General features: G+C 43.1%; 1 protein-coding gene across 1 annotated transcript in view; it reads right to left on the reverse strand.

The window, feature by feature from the left end:
* CDAN1 (codanin 1) overlaps positions 1 to 19,541 on the reverse strand; it is an 85,474-nt gene that overhangs the window by 56,750 nt on the left and 9,183 nt on the right. Inside the window, exons 2-3 of the mRNA XM_089686881.1 lie at positions 15,253 to 15,947; positions 9,652 to 9,861 (exon numbers count right to left, since the gene is read on the reverse strand). Of these exons, the coding sequence (XP_089543007.1) occupies positions 9,652 to 9,861; positions 15,253 to 15,947 (905 nt within the window). The remainder of the gene's footprint in view (positions 1 to 9,651; positions 9,862 to 15,252; positions 15,948 to 19,541) is intronic.

The raw sequence follows: 19,541 nt of genomic DNA on the forward strand, positions 1-19,541 counted from the left end.
GGCCTGAATTCACCCCAGAAGCGGACATTGGTATTCTCTTTTTCAAAAAAACAGACCACATATTGTATGTCTCCAGGAAACCCATTTGACTGGATCTAAGCTTTTGGCCCTTAAAAGTCATTGGATTGCTAACTCCTTCCACTCTACCCATACTTCCTACTCCCGTGGGGTTTCTGTGTTGCTGGCTAAATCCCTCCCAGCTGATATTGTCCAAGTGAAAACAGATCCGGGAGGGAGATTCGTTGTCTTTACCATTCAGATTGTCTCGATTATATTTACACTAATAGATATTTATATTCCACCTCCTTTCTCTCCGGATCTCCTAACTATCCCTTATGACTCTGTCTCTCCCTAGTGGCCCCTTACTCTATTTTGGAGACTTTAATGCAGTATTGGACCCTGCTGCTGACCGCTTGGGGGGTGGAGGTAAAATGTATCAGATACTCTTAGACTGGGTACAAGTGTATGATCTTACTGAAATATGGCGATGGAAACACCCTGATGCTCGTCACTACAGTTGTTACTCTGACTCTTTTCACACTGTCATGTCTTGATATGACCTTTGCTTCTGTGACCATGCTTCCTTTAGTCTCTGCAGTTTCCTACCTACCTAGGTGCATTTCAGATCATGCCCCTCTCTCCATGGACATCCTCCTGCTTCCGCGCACCGGCTCTACACTGTGGCGCTTGAACCTGCAGTGGTTGGAGGACAGGGTGATGCGGGGAGAATACACAAGGTATTGCTGGTTACTGGAGTACAAACTTGAACACTGCTGACCCTTCCACTGTGTGGGAGGCATTTAAAACTACCCTCCGTGGAACCTTTATGGCTTTTACTGGTATGCTATGTAAAAATGCTCAAATAGGCACTGAGGAACTGGAGTCGGCCATGGTGACAGCTGAAAGTACTTATACTGCTAGCCCTGATCCCCTTACTAGGGCAGAATGGATGATGATGTGTAGAGATTATGAACTTTGATTGTTAGACCTTACTAAAAAAAAAATATGCTCTCTACTACACAAAAAAAGTTTTCGAACATGGTAACAAGGCTGGCCGCCTACTTGCTTAACTAGACCTGAATTTGCCCCTACTTGTATACCACAGATATACTTACCTTCTGGACAGTTGAAGTTTATTACTTCTAGACAGCCTCTTGAAGTTGCAGATGGCTTTCTGTCATGATATACTGATCTTAAATGTGATTCCTATAGGCCGATTTCCCTTATAAATGTTGATGTTAAAATTCTGGCAAAAGTATTGGCCAATCGTTTGAATGGTGTGGTGGCAACCCTGGTAAGGGGAGATCAAGGTGGCTTTATACTTGGTTGCTCCACTAGAATGAACATTTGCAGATTGTTCCACAATATGCAATACCCTCATGACTGCTCCTCTACACGTGTTCTTGTCCTTCTACACTTGTAAGGCATTTGACAGTGTAGAATGGCCCTATCTATTTTAGATATTATGTCTCTATGGCTTTGGCTCTCGTATGATAGCCTGGATACATCTACTCTATACCAAACCTGTAGCCAGAATAAGAGTGAACTCCTATGTTACTGATGCCTTATCCAATACACAGGGGCACTAGACAGGGCTGTCCCTGATCACCCCCCCTACTATTTGCATTGGCAATACAGCCGCTTGCTATCTGTATCTGTAATTCCCCTTCTATTAGAGGTCTCCCTGTTGATACAATAGAAGAACGCATCTCCCTGTACGCAGATGACACCTTGGTATACTTAGCTGATCCCCACGACTCCTTGCATACTTTACTACAAGAAATTACTCTTTGGTGACTACTCTGGCTTCCGGGTGAATTGAGATATATCTAGCCTATTCCCCTTAGATCCTGGTGCCGTGTCAGTTGTTACCATGTTCAGATATCTAGGAATCAAGGTACAGATGCCATTGTCCTTCTACATTACTAAAAACGTATGTCCATTGATTGCCCAGTTGAATCCATACCAGAAAGTGGATGAACCAGCCGTTGGACTTAATGGGAAGGATTAATATCCTGAAGATGATTTATCACCCTAAATTTTGTATGTGCTTGCTAATTCCCCTTGCAAAATACCCAAATTCCTATTTCAACAAATTGACACTATTTGCCCTGTGTTCCTTTGGAAATATCGCCCCCCCCCAGAATGGCATTGGAGGTTTTGAGGTTGCCCATTTCCTTGGCGGGACTGGCTTTCCCCAATTTCCATCTATATTAAGATTGACACAATTCGCAAGGACATCGCCGCAACTCACACGCCCTCTCAACCCGTCCCCTCTCACACAGCTACCCCCTCATCCCCCCTCTCCCTCGACATAACCCGCAGGGACTTCATCGCTCCTCAAACTCCCTCCAACCCAGTTCCCCCTCACTCAACTACCCCCATCACCCCTCTCCCACGGCCCCACCACTGCTCTGACCTCCACTTCCACCCCACCCTACATTCCTCATACTGAAGCCCCCCCAACACTCCGCATCTTTGACCTTACTACCATCGAGGAAGTCTCCAAGATCCTCTCTGATGCCCGCTTCACCACCTGCCCCCTCGACCCTATCCCCTCACAACTCCTACGACCTCCCTCCCCCTCCATCCTACACTCCCTCCCCCACATCTTTAATCTCTCCCTCTCCTCCGGCACTTTCCCCTCCCCTCTGAAACATGCACATATCACCCCCATACTTAAAAAGCCCTCCCTGGACCCCAATGACCCGAACAACCTCAGACCCATCTCCCTGCTCCCATTTACATCTAAACTCCTCGAGCGCCTAGTCTACACCCGCCTAAGCTCTCACCTCAATGACAACCACCTCCTCGATCCCCTACAGTCCGGCTTCCGTCCCCTACACTCCACCGAAACTGCCTTACTCAAACTCTCCAACGATCTGCTAACCGCCAAAGCTAAGGCCACTATTCAGTGCTCCTACTCCTTGACCTCCCTGCAGCCTTCGACACAGTCGACCACCCCTTCCTCCTCAAAAAACTACACTCCCTCGGCCTCAGAGATTCTGCTCTCTCCTGGCTCTCATCCTACCTGTCACAACGCTCTTTCAGCATTACCTATAATGCTATCTCCTCCCCCTCACTCCCCCTCTCTGTTGGGGTCCCTCAAGGCTCTGTCCTCGGGCCCCTTCTCTTCTCCATCTACACCTCCTCCCTTGGCCAACTCATACACTCTCACGGCTTCAACTACCACCTCTATGCCAATGACACACAAATTGCTCAACCCCTCACCTCACCCCCTCGGTCTCCGCCCCAATCACACACCTACTGAGCGACAGACTGGATGTCGCTCCACTTCCTTAAAATTAACCTCTCCAAAACCGAGTTTCTTGTCTTCCCCCCAGCCCGCACACCACCCCCCATTGACTTCTCCGTCACATCCAACAACGCCACCATCAAACCCGCCCCGCAGGCCAGAGTACTTGGTGTCATTCTGGACTCCAACCTATCCTTCCAGCCCCAAGTCCAATCTTTAACAAACTCGTGCAGACTCCACCTCCGCAACATCGCCAAAATACGCACGTTCCTAACCCCAGAAACTACTAAACAGCTCATCCATTCCCTCATCATATCACGACTCGACTACTGCAACTCCCTCCTTACTGGCCTGCCTCGCCACTGGCTATCCCCGCTTCAGTCGATCCTGAATACGGCTTCCAGACTCATTCACCTTTCCAACCGCTCCATTTCCGCCACCCCCCTCTGCCAATCCCTCCACTGGCTTCCGATTGCGCAACGGATCAAATTCAAAATCCTAACACTGACGCACAAAGCTGTCCACCATACTGCCCCGTACTACATCACTGACCTAATATCCAAGTACCGCCCAGCACGCACACTCTGCTCCTCACAAGACCTCCTCCTCTCTAGTTCCCTGGTCTCCTCCTCCCATGCCCGCCTCCAGGACTTCTCCAGGGTGTCACCCATCCTCTGGAACTCCCTGCCCCAACCCATCAGATTATCACCTACTCTCCTCTCCTTTAGGCGCACCCTGAAAACCCATCTCTTCAGGGAAGCCTACCCCACCCTCTGCTAACCTGCCGACCTCCTCCACTCTTCCTACCACTCCATCCCCCACAGCTATCTCCTCCTGTACCACTATCCCCTCCTTCCTAGATTGTAAGCTCTAAAGAGCAGGGCCCTCGATCCCCTCATGTTTTGCATTGTATTGGTATTGTTCTGTCACATGTTCTGTCCCCCTTTGTACAGCGCTGAGCGAACCATTGGCGCTTTATAAATACTGTATAATAATAATAATATTACTTGGCGTCTCAAATGGCTCATATACATGACTGGCTATTCCCTACCTCCGCTAATGACTGCACCACTACTGAAGTGGCTATCGCTTTGTCCTTAGAAGCCCTTCATAATATTATTTATCGATGCCAAGTACCCACTCGTCCTGGTACAACGTTACGCACCTTGTCTTTATTCAATGTAGTGCTGACCCGAATATTTAAGACCACCTGGGTCAGATCTCCCAATAATCCTCTGTGGCATAATCCCACTTTGCAAGAACTCTATTCTTTGCCTGACCCCCAACGTTGGTCTTCTAGAGGCGTCAAATACCTATGTCATCTTTTCGCTGCCCAGGGTTTTAAGACTTTCCAACAACTGAAAGTGGAATTTAACCTGCCCTCCCACTATTTATTTTATCATCAGCAACTCCATCATGCAGTGCGTACACAATTTGGGACTTTAGATAACCCTTTTTAGATCACCCCTTTAGAAAAGTTATTACGACAACCTGACCCTACTAAATTGATCTCTACTTATTACTTTGCTCTGGTGATGGACTCAAATCCCAGATTCCTGGTTGTCCAGGCTGAATTGGTTTCAACGGACATACTATTTGAGGAGGCAGACCGGTCCGAATTCAGTGATACCTACGTTAAATCTGTCATCTCTTCTAAAGATAGAATCATCCCACCTAAAAATTTTCCATCTTTCACACCTTACTCCCGCCCGGTTACATAAAATAGGTTTATTACCTACAGCAGATTGTTTCAGAGATTGTGGACCTAGGGTCAACTTTCTGCATTGTTTCTGGTTCTGTCCGACAGTCCGGGAATTCTGGGGGGGGGGTAGTCTCCATTATATCCTCCACACTGGGCATACCTAATGTATTACATTCCAAGAACTGTCTCTAATGCCCCGTACACACTATAAGAATATTGTATGAAAATTGTCGTACGAGGACCGATCGTCCAATAATCGGATCGTTAGTACACAGCTTTCGAGAGCTGATCACAACAATTTGTGCAACAATATCCGAAGGGACAAGCGCAAAAAATATTCTCGTACGATACCAGATCATACGATTTTCGTTTAGTCAGTACAGTAGTCATCTGAAAATACAATACAAATACAATACATGACTTCACTTTTGAAATTCTTTTCTTTCATAGGAGAATTTTCGTATCTTTAATAACCTTTTCACTTTCGATGCGAGACTAGCAGGCAAAAAAAAAAAAAGGGCGATCGTTTGTCCGATATTCTCATCGTGTGTATGGGGCTGTAGGCATTTTTGGAGATCTAGTACTTTCGCAATACACTAAAAGATTGCTACGGATATATTTCTATGCTAAAAAAATGATTCTGTTGTCCTGGAAGGGATCAAGTTGACCCACAGTGGCTTCTTGGCTTAAACTTGTTAATGATTCCCTTTCCCTGTATAAACTTACTTTTAAGCTCAGGAAAACATCCATAGTGTTCCACAAAATATGGGACAGATGGCTTTCCAATCCCCTTACTTTGTCCTTTACAGATCCATTACCTTGAGTTCTTTCTACCTAAGTTTAGTTATGTATAGTTCACCCCCCCCCCCCTTTTTTTTTTTTTTTTTACTGGAGTACATTCATTCACTTTGCTGTATACTTTGGCATGTTAGACCTGTACGGCAATGTGAGATGTTTTGACTGTTCACTGTTTTAATTGTTGGACCTTGGTCCTTGGTTTTGTATTTCTTGTATGTCTTGTGTTAAAACTCAATAAATATATATTTAAAAAAAAGAATGTCTTGGTACAGTTTTCCATTCATCCTTCCTTAAATGACAAAGTTTGCCAGTACTGTATGCTGAAAAACAACCCCACACCATGACGTTCCCACCTCCAAACTTCACTTTCGTTATGGTGTTTTTGGGGTGATGTGCAATGCCATTTGACCTCCAAACATGGTGTGTATTATGGCATCCAAAGAGTTCCATTTTGGGCTCATCTCACCAGACTATATTCTCCCAGTATTTCACAGGCTTGTCTAAATGTTGTGCAGCAAACTTTAAACAAGCTTCAACATGCTTTTTCATCAGCAAATGGAGGCTTGCATGGACAGTGTGCATACAGGCCATGGCAGCTGAGTGCATTACTTACTGTTTTCTTTGAAACAATTGTACCTGCTAATTCCAGGTCTCTCTGCAGCTCTGGCTTCTGGACAACTCTTCTGATAATTCATTTCAGTCCTGTCAGAAATCTTATGAGGAGCACCTAGTCGTGGCCAGTTTATGGTGAAATTATGTTCTATCCACTTCCGGATTATGGCCCCAATAGTGCTCACTGGAACATTCCGAAGTTTATAAATCCTTCTGTAACCAATGTCATCAGTATGTTTTACAACAAAAAGGTTGCAAAGGTCTTCAGTGAGCTCTTTGCTTTTACCCATCATGATATGTGACACCTTGGAAATGAGACACCTTTTTATAGGCCATCAGTTGAGACTAATCAGTTGATATTAATTTGCACTAACAAGGGGCAGGATTGCTCTCTAATTACTGATAAATTTTAGCTGGTGTCTTGGTTTTCCATTCCTTTTTGCACCTCCCTTTATTCATGTGTTCAATACTTTTTTTTCTGTGTCATTCCATTATTCCATTATTATTACAAATAACTTAATTTCTGAACTTATTTGCTTTGGTCTCTTGGTATGTATGCATGGATTGCATGGGTTGTTACCGACATGTGGTGAAAATGTCATGTCAATAGCACCTTTAGAAATATATTTACCAAGAAAAATGGTGACATGTTCAATACTTATGTTACCCGCTGTATGTGACTGGCTTCTTCTGGGTCTGAGAGCACATGCATGCACACCCCCTGCTGGCCCACGCTATGATTGGGCACAGCGTGATTTTGTACAGTGAGTGTACAGTATTAGCACTGATCACTGTATCAGTGTCACTATTGATGTCAGTGTCAACTTGGCCTTGTGCTTAGGGTCATTGTTGTGCTGGAAAGTCCAAGAGCGTCCCATGAGAAGCTTTCGTGTAGAAGAATGCAAATTGTCTGCTAGTATTTTCTGATAACATGCTGCATTCATCTTGCCATCAATTGTCACAAGATTCCCCATGCCCTTTCAAGCTCACACCCTCCCAAAACCTCACTGAACTACCCATCAAGCTTTACAGTGAGGATAGCATTCTTGTCCCTATAGGCCTTGTTGACCACTCTACAAACATAGCGCTTATGGTTGTGACCATAAAAGCCATATTTCGGTCTTGTCACTACAGATTACAGTGTGCCAGAAGCTGTGAGGTGTGTCAAGGTGCTGTTGGGTATATTGTAACTGGGCTTTTTTGTGCAATTAGCGCAGTAAAATATTTCTGGTAACTTGACCATGCAGCTAATTTTTGTTCAAGTATCATCGTATTGTACTCCTTGAAACAACCACAGTCTTTTTCCAGAACAGCCTGTATTTCTACTGAGGTTGCCTGTGGGTTTTTCTTTGTATTCTGAACAATTCTTCTGGCAGTTGTGGCTGCATTCTTTCTTGGTCTACTTGGCTTGGTATCAAGAGATCAGTACTGACTGGAGTAATCGAGGCTTTGGATACCTTTTTATATACTTTTACATCTTTATAAAGTTCCATTACTTTGCTACGCAGGTCTTTTGACAGTTCTTTTTCTGCTCCCATGGCTCAGTATCTAGCCTGCTCGGTGCATTCATGTGAGCTAACAATCCCATTGATTATACACAGACATTAATTGCAATGTAAAAAGCCACAGATGTGGGAAATGAACCTTTATTTGCCATTTTAACCTGTATGTGTCTGTACCAAGGTCAAACACTCCAGGGTAAGTAAACTTTTGATTAGGGCTATTTGGGCGATTTCTGTTATCATTATGATTTAAAAAGGAGCTAAACACCTATGTGATAATAAATGGCTTCATATGATCACTATCCTTAAATAAAAGCCCGTTTTTTGGCATTAACAGTCATATTTTCAATATCAATGCCAAAATTTCACAATTTCTGCCAGGGTATGAAAATTTTGGAGCATAACTGTATGATAACAGAAAGTAGAAAATATTGTTTATTTTTTTCAGAATTTTCGGTAGTTTTTGGTTTACATGATAAAAAAAAAAAAAATCAGTGGTGATCAAATACCACCAAAAGAGAGCTCTATTTGTATGAAAACAATTATATATATTTAATTTTCGTACAGTGTTGCATGACCACGCAATTACCAGTAAGAATAGCGAAAAATGGCCTAGTCATTAAGGGGGTGAGAACCTTCCCGGTGCTCAAGTGGTTGAAACAGAACTCCAGGAATTGTAGCACTTGTAAGCTATACTTCCGGCAATAAAAACTTGGTCTTGAGAGTGGATTATATCATCCCTCCTAGGGTGGGAGGGTTGTCTTCAAATCTGTATTTGTCTTGTATCAATTAGTCTAATTGTTTCAATCAAGCAGTTACCGCCCCCACATTTGGTTTGAGGGGCTGAATCATTATATATACACCACATTTATTAAATTTTTTATGTACTGCATGCTTTGAGGAAAGCTTTCGCCGAAATGCATCAGCATCAATAGATCCTGTGCCAAGAAGTTGTAACCAATAAATGAATTACATGGAGAAGCATCCGTGTAGCCAGCTGCATCCTTTTGAAGAGTACCATGTGACTAGTGAACGTTTAAAGCCCGAGCACTGGTCTCCAGATTTTACCAGGAAAATAGCAGTAGAGAGTTCAGTTTCTCATGCAGAATACCATCCCTGAATGCACATCATACCTTGAAGCAGATGGGCTACAGCAGCTGCAAAACACAACGGGAGCCACCACTCCTGTCAGCCAACAGGAAACTTAACACAGGCTCACCAAAATTGGACAATAGAAGATTGGAAAAAACGTTGCCTGGTCTGATGAGTCTCGATTTCCCTAGAGATGGTTGTGCATGAAAATCCCAGTAGATCAGCAGTTTTTTAAACTCAGACCAGGCTGTCTGGCACCAACAATCATGCCACGTTCAAAGTCACTTAAATCCCCTTTCTTCCCAATTCTGATGCTTGGTTTGAACTTTAGCAGGTCGTCTTCACCATGTCTAGATGCTTAAATGCATGGAGTTGCTGCCATGTGATTGGTTGATTGGCAATTTGTGTTACCAAGCAATTGAACAGGTGTACCTAATAAAGTGGCTGGGGAGCGTATACCTTGTTGGACTTAACCCCTCATAAACCTGCAGATTTTTTAAAATAGGCCCATAGTACAAATGTAAAAATTGCTCTGGTCCACAGAGGGTGTTGCAGGTGTGAGAACTGGACGCAAAAAAATGACCGTCTTCCAAACCAAAGTATTCCTCAAACTGACCACCTCACTGCACAAAAGCAAATACAAAATGACCAATAAACAGAATTGTACCAATGTGAAACATTAATCTTACCTTTCTTTACGCAGTATTTCCCTCTCTTCCCGTAAACTGCTGGCATCAGGAGTGCATACTCCTTCCTGAACCCTTGTAAACACCTCCATACCTGGGTGGCTGCGGTCTATATCAGGAGTGCTGATTGGAGTGGAGGTAAAACATATCCTAGATTTGGAATTTACATCATTAAGAGGAGTTGGATTGATCCTTCGCGATGGCTTTGATTTGCTGAGGAAAACAAAATTTTAAAAAGGATTCAGAAATACTCATTTAAAAGCCCAGGTGAACCTTTAGTTTAACCCAATTACTGTTACGGACGTAAAGGTTACGACAGAACAGAACTGCTAACAACAGACTGGTTCAGCAACCCTTGAGCAACCATGAACTTATACACAAGTGATACCTGACACTTTGCTCTCATGCAAATGGCAACTAACCAGCAGCCAATTCACATCTACAAAATCTGTAAAATATGGCTGCCCCTGTACCCAGCTATGTGGATGTGATGTGTGGTGGTTGTCTACATTAGTTCTCAGCAGTACAAGCACCAGCCACTTCATTAGCCATTATGCAGGCATCTCTTGTACCTGACAAAGACACAACTCCTATGTCAGGGTGCCAGGTCCTGCGCTCTGTGAATATGATCTGACAGCTAATCACATTGACAGCATCTCTTTCCCAGCCTGTCATATGAATGACTATCAGGATGACAGGTTTAATGTGATTGTTAAGGTTCAGATATGTTTTAAATAACTTGTCATACTTACCTGGTCTGTGAAGTGGTTTTGCACAGAGCATCCCCGATCCTTCTCTTCTCGGGTCCCCTGCCGACACACCAGACCCCTCCCCCTGCTGAGTGCCCCCAGAGTACATTTCAGTACAGATGTGATTTTGACATCTCTCTCTCTCCACAATAGCCTCCCAATTGAGTTCAATGCAAAATGCCTCCCATTGACTTCAATGTAAAAATACCTGTCAATAGCAATCCTATGTGAACACTTATCTCCACATGCCCTTTTTGTAACGACACTCAAAACGCAATGCGTGTGGATTGCATTTGTGTGAACCACCTCAATAGGAACATGTAATTTCAAGCCTGTCATGTGAATCTGTGCATTTTAAAAACACATCCAGGATCACTTATGTGTGAACCAGGGCGGCTCAAATCACACTAGGGCGTTTTGGGATCACTGCAGAATCACTGAAATTCTGCCCATGATCGCAAAATGTAGGTTCAGGTGCCATTATTTTTTTAGGCACCTAAAAAGTGGTGCAGTTTTGCCAAGATAGCTGTGCGGCAAATTGCATTGCATGGAGCGTCTCCCAAAAGAAGCTCCTGCTTCTTTTTGGGCATCAAGCTTCACGCGATGCGATTTGCCGTGATTGCCATGCAGACAACTGAGGCAAAACCACACTGTGTTTTAGGTGCCATTGAAAATAATGACATCTAAACCTGCATTTTACGATTGTAGTCCATTTTGAAAATGCAGGCAGAATCACAGAGATTTTGACGCAACTCTTAACCACTTCCAGACCGGACACTTTTACCCCCTTCCTGACCAGGGCAATTTTCAGCTTTTAGCGCTATCACACTTTGAATGACAATTGCGCGGTCATGCAACACTGTACCCAAATTAATTTTTTACCATTTTTTTGAGATAGATAAAGCTTTATTTTGGTGGTATTTATTCACCGCTGGGATTTGTATTTTTTTTGCTATGTAAATGAAATGTCCAAAAATTTTGAAAAAAAGTGTTTTTTTTATAAAATTTTGCAAATAAATAATATTTCATCATAAATCTTAGCCAAAATTTATTCCGTTATCTTTTTAGTAAAAAAAAAAAAATCCAAATTAGTTTATAAGCAAAAATTATAATTTTTAAAATTTTTTTTTACATTTTTATTTTATTTTTTTATATTATTATTTTTTATTTTTATTTTTTACATACTGTCACCCTAGCAGTACAGTGTCACCATGGTGACACTGTACTACTTGTGAGGGGTGATGAAGATTTTTTTTTTTTTTTTTACACTGATTGCTTTTACACCCATATAGGATGTAAAAGCAATCATTTCTCTTTCTCTCTGTGTGCATTCATGCACTCATTGAGAAGAACTGAGTGAGCTGTGATTGGTCACATCCTGTCACATGGTACAAGGCTTTTGTGAATAGCCTTGTACCATGTGACCTCTGTGATCATTCACAGATTTCACACATAGTAAGCAATGATGTCACAAGCGACATCTTGCTTACTACTTTGCATGTGATCACTGATTGGCCAATCAGTGATCACATGATCGGGACCTCGTACAGAGGTCCCGTCCGACGATCGGTGTTTCACTGTGTCCGGAGGACACAGCGGGCACCGGATCGCGGTGCTGCGCGCTCCCAGGGAGCGCGCACAAGCAGGGTGCGGGGAGGCCGTTTATTGACGGCCACCCGACCCTGCAGTGCCACCGTCCGGCCGTTTATATACAACGGCCGGTCGGCAAGTGGTTAAACACCCAGGTGTGAACGGGGCCTAATGGAGCAGACACTGGAGCTTGATTTGGTGGCTCAGCAGGAGCTAGTACTGAGCACCCATGTGTTTCCATGTGGAAGGGTAACCTGAAGGAACAAAGTTTTTTTTTTTTTCATTGAGGCTGGTGCCTTATTACTTGCTCAGCTGTTGCGCTTCTGCTGTGCATTAACCACTTGTTGTCCGCCTGCTGTTTATAAACGGCAGGGCGGTGGCAGTCCAGGGGTGGGTTGCACCCGCTTTTCTAGATGTGCGCGCTCCCTGGGACGTTTTCATTTACATAGCAAAAAAAATTAAAATCCCAGCGGTGAATAAATACCACCAAAATAAAGCTTTATCTGTCTCAAAAAAATGGTAAAACATTCATATGGGTACAGTATTGCATGACCGCGCAATTGTCATTCAAAGTGTGATAGCGCTGAAAGCTGAAAATTGCCCTGGACAGGAAGGGGGTAAAAGAGCCCAACACTCCCCTTTCATGACGAACACCCAATCAGTGCTCTTTACACTGCAAGGTCTCTCCTCTAACTGCTATTCCTGGGGGTGGTGCTGGAGACAGGAAGGGGGGTGAGGAGTTAAACAGCACAGTGTTAAAAACATTAAAAGCTTAAGTCACCATAAAGCCCCTTTCGTTTCTAAAAGCCCCAGAAATTCCTAAAAGCACCTCAGATTTAAATATGGTTTTGGATAAAAAAAAAATTTTTTTATCAGGACAAGTAGATTGTCATGAGGGACAAGTAGACTGGGACCATGATTTCGTCCCTTGGACAAGTAGTTTCTAAAAAAATGTGCCCCTCCTACTGCTTCTCTGGATTCTAACTGCAGTTGCTAGCTGTCCAAATGACAGCTGGGACTTGTAGATAGCAGATACAGGAGCAGCTGCTGTCAAACAGGAAGTATCTGAGCAGTATTTGTAAATTATGATCAAAAATACAAAGTAATAGTACTACTTTTTAATTATTCTGTTATATTAATATAAAGATCAAAAGCATTAAGAGTGCGCCCAAAGTATCCACCCCTTTGGGTGTTTTTTTTTTGTTTTGTTGCATTACATCCTGAAATTAATTTTTTTTTTGCAGGCTTTGTACTATTTGATGCACATACCATGCCTACAACTTAGAAGGTGCAATATACTTTTTATTGAGGCACAAAGAAAAGCAAGAATCTTGATTTTGCATAAATGTTCACCCCACACCCTTCTCCTCAAAGTCAATACTTTGTGAAGCCACCATTTGCTGCAATTACTGTACAGCTACAAGTCTTTTGGAGTATGTCTCTATTGTCCTAGCACATCTAGCCATCACTGGAATTTTTGTCCATTCTTTAAAAGGTAAAACTGCTCCACCTCCTTCAAGTTATATGGGTTGCATTGGTGTACAGCAATCTTCAAGTCACAAGTCATGCCACAGATTCTCCGTTGGATTGAGGTCTAGGCTTTGAATAGGCCATCCAGGTCATTAATTTGAAGTAACAATATATAAAGAAAACATATGGAGTGACGCTTCATCATGGTGACTGCTAATAAATGCTCTTTTTGAAGTGTACTTCTATGACTGCATAGGGTTCATTCACATGTTTATGTGCATAGTACGTAGGTGGTTTATCCCTTTAGGCTCTTGCAAGATCCAAAAGCCAAGTGTGCCAGTTGGTGGAACCTATTTAAATCAAACCCTATTGTATTTATCCTTGATTTCCACCCTGGAATTTAATTGCATATTTAGTAATGTAGTAATATTTAGTTATGCTGGGTGTTCAGCATATATTGGACCATTGGTTTCATTGATATGGTCCTCAGATTAACATTCTAGCAGAACCATTATATTTCTATAGTAATCTTATATTAGTATTCGTTGGAATTGTAGTTAGGAAGGAACTCACAAGTAGTCCATTTAATTGTTTACTTTTTGCACTCAATATAATTTGATTGTATATATATTATATTCTGGGTAACAGTATTATGATTGAAACAGTTCATTATCATTTTGATTTTCTTTTATTACTACTGAGTTTGCTGCCCTACTCAATAGCTCCTCTCAGGGTGTACGTTTAATATTTGAAATTGTGGGCTACGGTTTAGGGGCACAATCATGGAATACAGATTTTATTTGTACATTGCTGATTTTTGGTTTTGTGTTTGTGATTTATTGTGGGACACCTAAAGCTCTTTATATTTCATCATCATGCATTATCGTGGGGATAGCATTTTCAGGGTGATGTTTGTGCCACAGGCAGCTTTTCCCATGATGGCAAAAAAGTTCAGGTTTAGGTTCATCTGACCAGAAGACACTTCTTTGATGTGTTTGGTGAACTCCAAAACATGCATTCCTATTTTTCTTTAGGCAATACCTTCCTTTTGCATAAAGTTTGGGATTTTTTTTTTTTTTTTTTTTAAGATCAAACCCTGATCTTTACTTCTCCACTTTACCTCTGACCAGTCTGGAGAGCTACTTGGTCTTCTTGCTGCTTGCCTAATGGTGTTGCAGACTCAGAGGGCTTTCAGAACCAGTATTGTATTTATGCTGACATTTGACACTTTGATTGCACACAGGTGGACCTTATGTATTGATCTAATTACAGGACTTCTGAACCAAACTGGTTTGACCACATCTTATTTAAGGTTTTCATAGATAAGGGGGTGAATACTTATTGCACACTCAAGATTTCAGACTTCTTTATCCTAATATTTGTGTCACAATAAAAAATATTTAGCACTTTAAGTAGACATATTGTGTACATCAACTGGTATAAAGCCCAAAAAAACCATTTAATTCAAGGTTGTTAATGCAACAAAACAAGAAAGAACATTAAAGGGGTGAATACTTTCACAACCCACTGTACCTTTTAATTCATGTGAGGTGCTGGCAGCCAGTTATTGGGTAAGAGTGAGAATTAAGAGCACAGAAAAATATGTATTATTACTAATTTGAACAAAGTTTAATAGAGACTTAAGTCCAAAAATGCAAAACCCTACATGTAGGATCTGGATGTCAATAGTGAACCAATATTTTTTTCCACTGACTGTGGAAGAAAAGGAATGGGAGCTCAATATCTGTATCTCTACTAAATGTGCAGTTTATTAAAAGGAAAAAAAACTATTTACCTTGCGGTTTCACAAGATGCACCCATAGGTGGAAACTCTTCCAAGTTGTTTATATTTAAATGAGATGCAGGAGGACTACAAGTATTTATACACATTTTCTTTTTGTTTGCACTCCATGTGTTACTTTCTCCCTGTAATTCATTTTCAGTCAATCTTCTACTTTGGTCTTTAGGTACATGACGGCCGGATGAATTGTTCTTTTTCCGACCACGGCGAACCGTCTGTCCTTCAGGCGTCAACACCAAGAAGTTGCCAAGAACTGGTTTCTGCGCTGAGCGTTTTTCATTGTGATGTGCAATAGGACTGCAACTTGAAGTTGGACTAGATTGAATAAAAGCTCTGCTTGAAGAGTTTGTTAGGTTGGATCTGTTCATAACAGAGGAGTCACTGTTTGTTGAATTTGGAGAAGCGAACCATAGTTCTGAAGCGCCAGGACTATTGGGAGATTGAGCAAACAGCTGTACTCTACTTCCCCGATGACCTGAAGGCTGGCTCGGTCTCTTCTCTAGGATAGTCCTTTGGCTACTGGAGCTAACTGGTTTTGGGACAGTCTTAGAATTTGGGGTTTTTGCTGGAGTTGATGGTCCATTACTTAAAACTTCGCTGGTCTGCTCTCGAAGAAAGTTGAGCAGATAGGGGACAAAGTCTTTCCGTAAGAAGTGAAGCGGAGCAAGGTTGATATCAACAGGATTCTCCTAGCAATCAAACATCAACAGTCAAAAAAAACAAAAACAAACAATTCAACTTTCTTTTTTGTCTATTCTAATAATAAATTCAGTACAAGTTAAAGCAATATTAGAGGCTAATATTTTTAGTTAAAAAATATGTTTTATGTACCTGCTCTGTGCAATGGTATTAAACAAAGCAGTACCTTACTTCCGTTTTGGAAGTCCCCTACCACTGTTCTCGGCTCCTCTTTCATGTGGGTGCCCCGTCAGCAAGGGGGCGCACGTACCCATGCGCTCCCTAGCCTGGCTGTGCGTCTGTAGACACACACAATGCGGATTATCTACCTCCACCACTCACTCCTTGAAGAATTTGACTGACAAAAGCAGGAGCACATGGCTCCCACTGCTATCAGTGTCTACTGTGAGACAAGGAACAAGGAGCAGCTGGGCTGCAGACAGGACAGTGCTGGATCGTTGGAGATGTCAGGTAAGTGTTTAGGGGTGGGGAGTTATCACAAGGAGCAGTGGACATATTTTACCTTGAGTTAAATGTTTTGACTTTAGAACCACTTTAACCCTTTCGCTGTCAGGCCCTGCGCTCCACTTTTAAACTCAGCTGGTTGGACCATTTGTGCAATTTTACCCTTGATTTTTTATTTTTCAAAGTTTGTAAAAGACCCCCCAAACCAAATTTTCTGAAAGCACATGGATGTGTAGAATAAAAAGAAGGGGCTACGGTTTTTAAGTCCCCATGATATTTGCACAAATGTGCATCAAAGCAATCTTTTTACTGAAAATGCACTACAATCATTATTGGCAGATAAAAACAAATAATTTTTCAAAAGTCCTGCTAAATATAAAAGCTTAACCTGTATTGAGTTAAAACAAATATTTGTAAATTTTATATTGCACCTTTTAGCAAAATGGTGAAAATCAAACATATGCCAAAAAAAACGTAAACCAAATTTCTCTAAAAATCTGGAGGTTATAATTTTTCTCTTACAGCTTTCAAAGTTTATAAAAGACACCCAGACCATATATTTTCTGAAAGCACACGAACAGTAGAATAAAAAGAAGGTTCTATGGTTTTTAAGGCCACATAATATTTGCGCAAATGTTTATCAAATTTGCTATTTTAAAAACACTAATATCCCTATTTGCACTCAAACAGAGCATAACTTACGAAACTCTTGCCAAATTCGTAGTAAGTCCTTGTTCACATGGGGTATACCAAAGAGTGCACCCATGGAGGGCCATGTTTACTTGCACAGGGATGCAACAGGTGTTCTGTGCATCCCTGTGCAGGAAGCCCTATACATGTCAGTTGGGACACAGCCCCTGCAAGGACAGATCTGACATCGGTGTGGGTATAGATGCATGGCTCTAAATGCAGACATTGTGAGTTCAGAGACATGCACCCACATGGATGAAGTTGGGAATAGTTGCTGTGTCCCTGCAGCCGCTGCATCCCAAATTGATATGGATGGGATTGCTGACATAGGAATGCATGGAACACCTATGTATTCCCAAGCAAATGCTGTGTCCAAACTGACATCAATGGGATAGACTGCATTAGGATACACAGAACATCTGTATATCCCTGTGCAGCTCAACATGGCCTCACTGTAGTATGCTCAACGTGAACGGTGCCTTAGGCCTTTCTTGCACTCGCAGTGGGGGGGGGGGGGTGTCAGCAAAAATGCACAGTTGAGCTGTATTTCTGCCGCCAACCAGCCCTCATGAGCTGCAATTGGCAGCAGAAGGGGTTGTTTAAATGCTGCGGCCGCAATACTTTGCGTCCATGGCACAGTTGACTCAACTTGTGATGATGTTGCCTTTCAAACGCTACATATTCGAGTTTGAGAAAGCGTCACAAAGGCCCCACAACTGCAACTGAATTTTTCAGCAAAAATGGGGTTAAAACAGGTGGTGAGGAGGCATCGAATTGCTTCCTCACCACCTGTCAGTAGCCTCTGGAGCGTGAACAGAATGTGGATCGGGCTTCAACAGCAGGGAGATTTAGATACATGTCTAAATCTATCCTTACTAGGTTTTTTAATTTTAATTTTAATATTTTCACTTTTTTTTTTTTTTTTTTTTTTTTTTGAGGGGGTTGGAGAGACGTCAGGGGTCTAAACAGACTGTTCTATTCATTCACAAACTGACACATAGTAAACACAGATGGGGGGGCACTGGAGTTCAGTGATCTTTAAAACATTGTGTGTACCGTATTTTCCGGCGTATAAGACGACTGGACGTATAAGACGACCCCCTACTTTTCCTGTTAAAATATAGGGTTTGAGCTATGCTCACCGTATAAGACTACCCCTCTTCCAACGCACACCAAATAAAAATGAAAAAACATCAGATTTGATTTCAATATGGTATGGTATTTCAGTATGGTATTCCAATGATGGGGTGCTATTCCTCACTCTGACACCAATGATGAGGCATTACTCCTCCCACTGACACCAATGATGGGGCACTATTTCATCCACTGACACCAATGATGGGGCACTATTCCTCCCACTGATACCAATGATGGGACACTATTCCTCCCACTGACACCAATGATGGTGCCCCATCATTAGTGTCAGTGTGTAAGGAATAGTGCCCCATCATTAGTCAGTGGGAGGAATAGTGCCCCATCGTTGGTGTCAGTGGGAGGAATAGTGCCCCATCGTTGGTGTCAGTGGGAGGAATAGTGCCCCATCGTTGGTGTCAGTGGGAGGAATAGTGCCCCATCGTTGGTGTCAGTGGGAGGAATTGTGCCCCATCGTTGGTGTCAGTGGGAGGAATTGCGCCCCATCGTTGGTGTCAGTGGGAGGAATTGCGCCCCATCGTTGGTGTCAGTGGGAGGAATTGCGCCCCATCGTTGGTGTCAGTGGGAGGAATTGCGCCCCATCGTTGGTGTCAGTGGGAGGAATTGCGCCCCATCGTTGGAGTCAGTGGGAGGAATTGCGCCCCATCGTTGGAGTCAGTGGGAGGAATTGCGCCCCATCGTTGGTGTCAGTGGGAGGAATTGCGCCCCATCGTTGGTGTCAGTGGGAGGAATTGCGCCCCATCGTTGGTGTCAGTGGGAGGAATTGCGCCCCATCGTTGGTGTCAGTGGGAGGAATTGCGCCCCATCGTTGGTGTCAGTGGGAGGAATTGCGCCCCATCGTTGGTGTCAGTGGGAGGAATTGCGCCCCATCGTTGGTGTCAGTGGGAGGAATTGCGCCCCATCGTTGGTGTCAGTGGGAGGAATTGCGCCCCATCGTTGGTGTCAGTGGGAGGAATTGCGCCCCATCGTTGGTGTCAGTGGGAGGAATTGCGCCCCATCGTTGGTGTCAGTGGGAGGAATTGCGCCCCATCGTTGGTGTCAGTGGGAGGAATTGCGCCCCATCGTTGGTGTCAGTGGGAGGAATTGCGCCCCATCGTTGGTGTCAGTGGGAGGAATTGCGCCCCATCGTTGGTGTCAGTGGGAGGAATTGCGCCCCATCGTTGGTGTCAGTGGGAGGAATTGCGCCCCATCGTTGGTGTCAGTGGGAGGAATTGCGCCCCATCGTTGGTGTCAGTGGGAGGAATTGCGCCCCATCGTTGGTGTCAGTGGGAGGAATTGCGCCCCATCGTTGGTGTCAG

This window comes from Staurois parvus, unplaced genomic scaffold (assembly GCF_062004578.1).
Source record: "Staurois parvus isolate SC_StPar_1 unplaced genomic scaffold, SC_StPar_1.0 ptg000414l, whole genome shotgun sequence".
NCBI lineage: Eukaryota > Metazoa > Chordata > Amphibia > Anura > Ranidae > Staurois > Staurois parvus.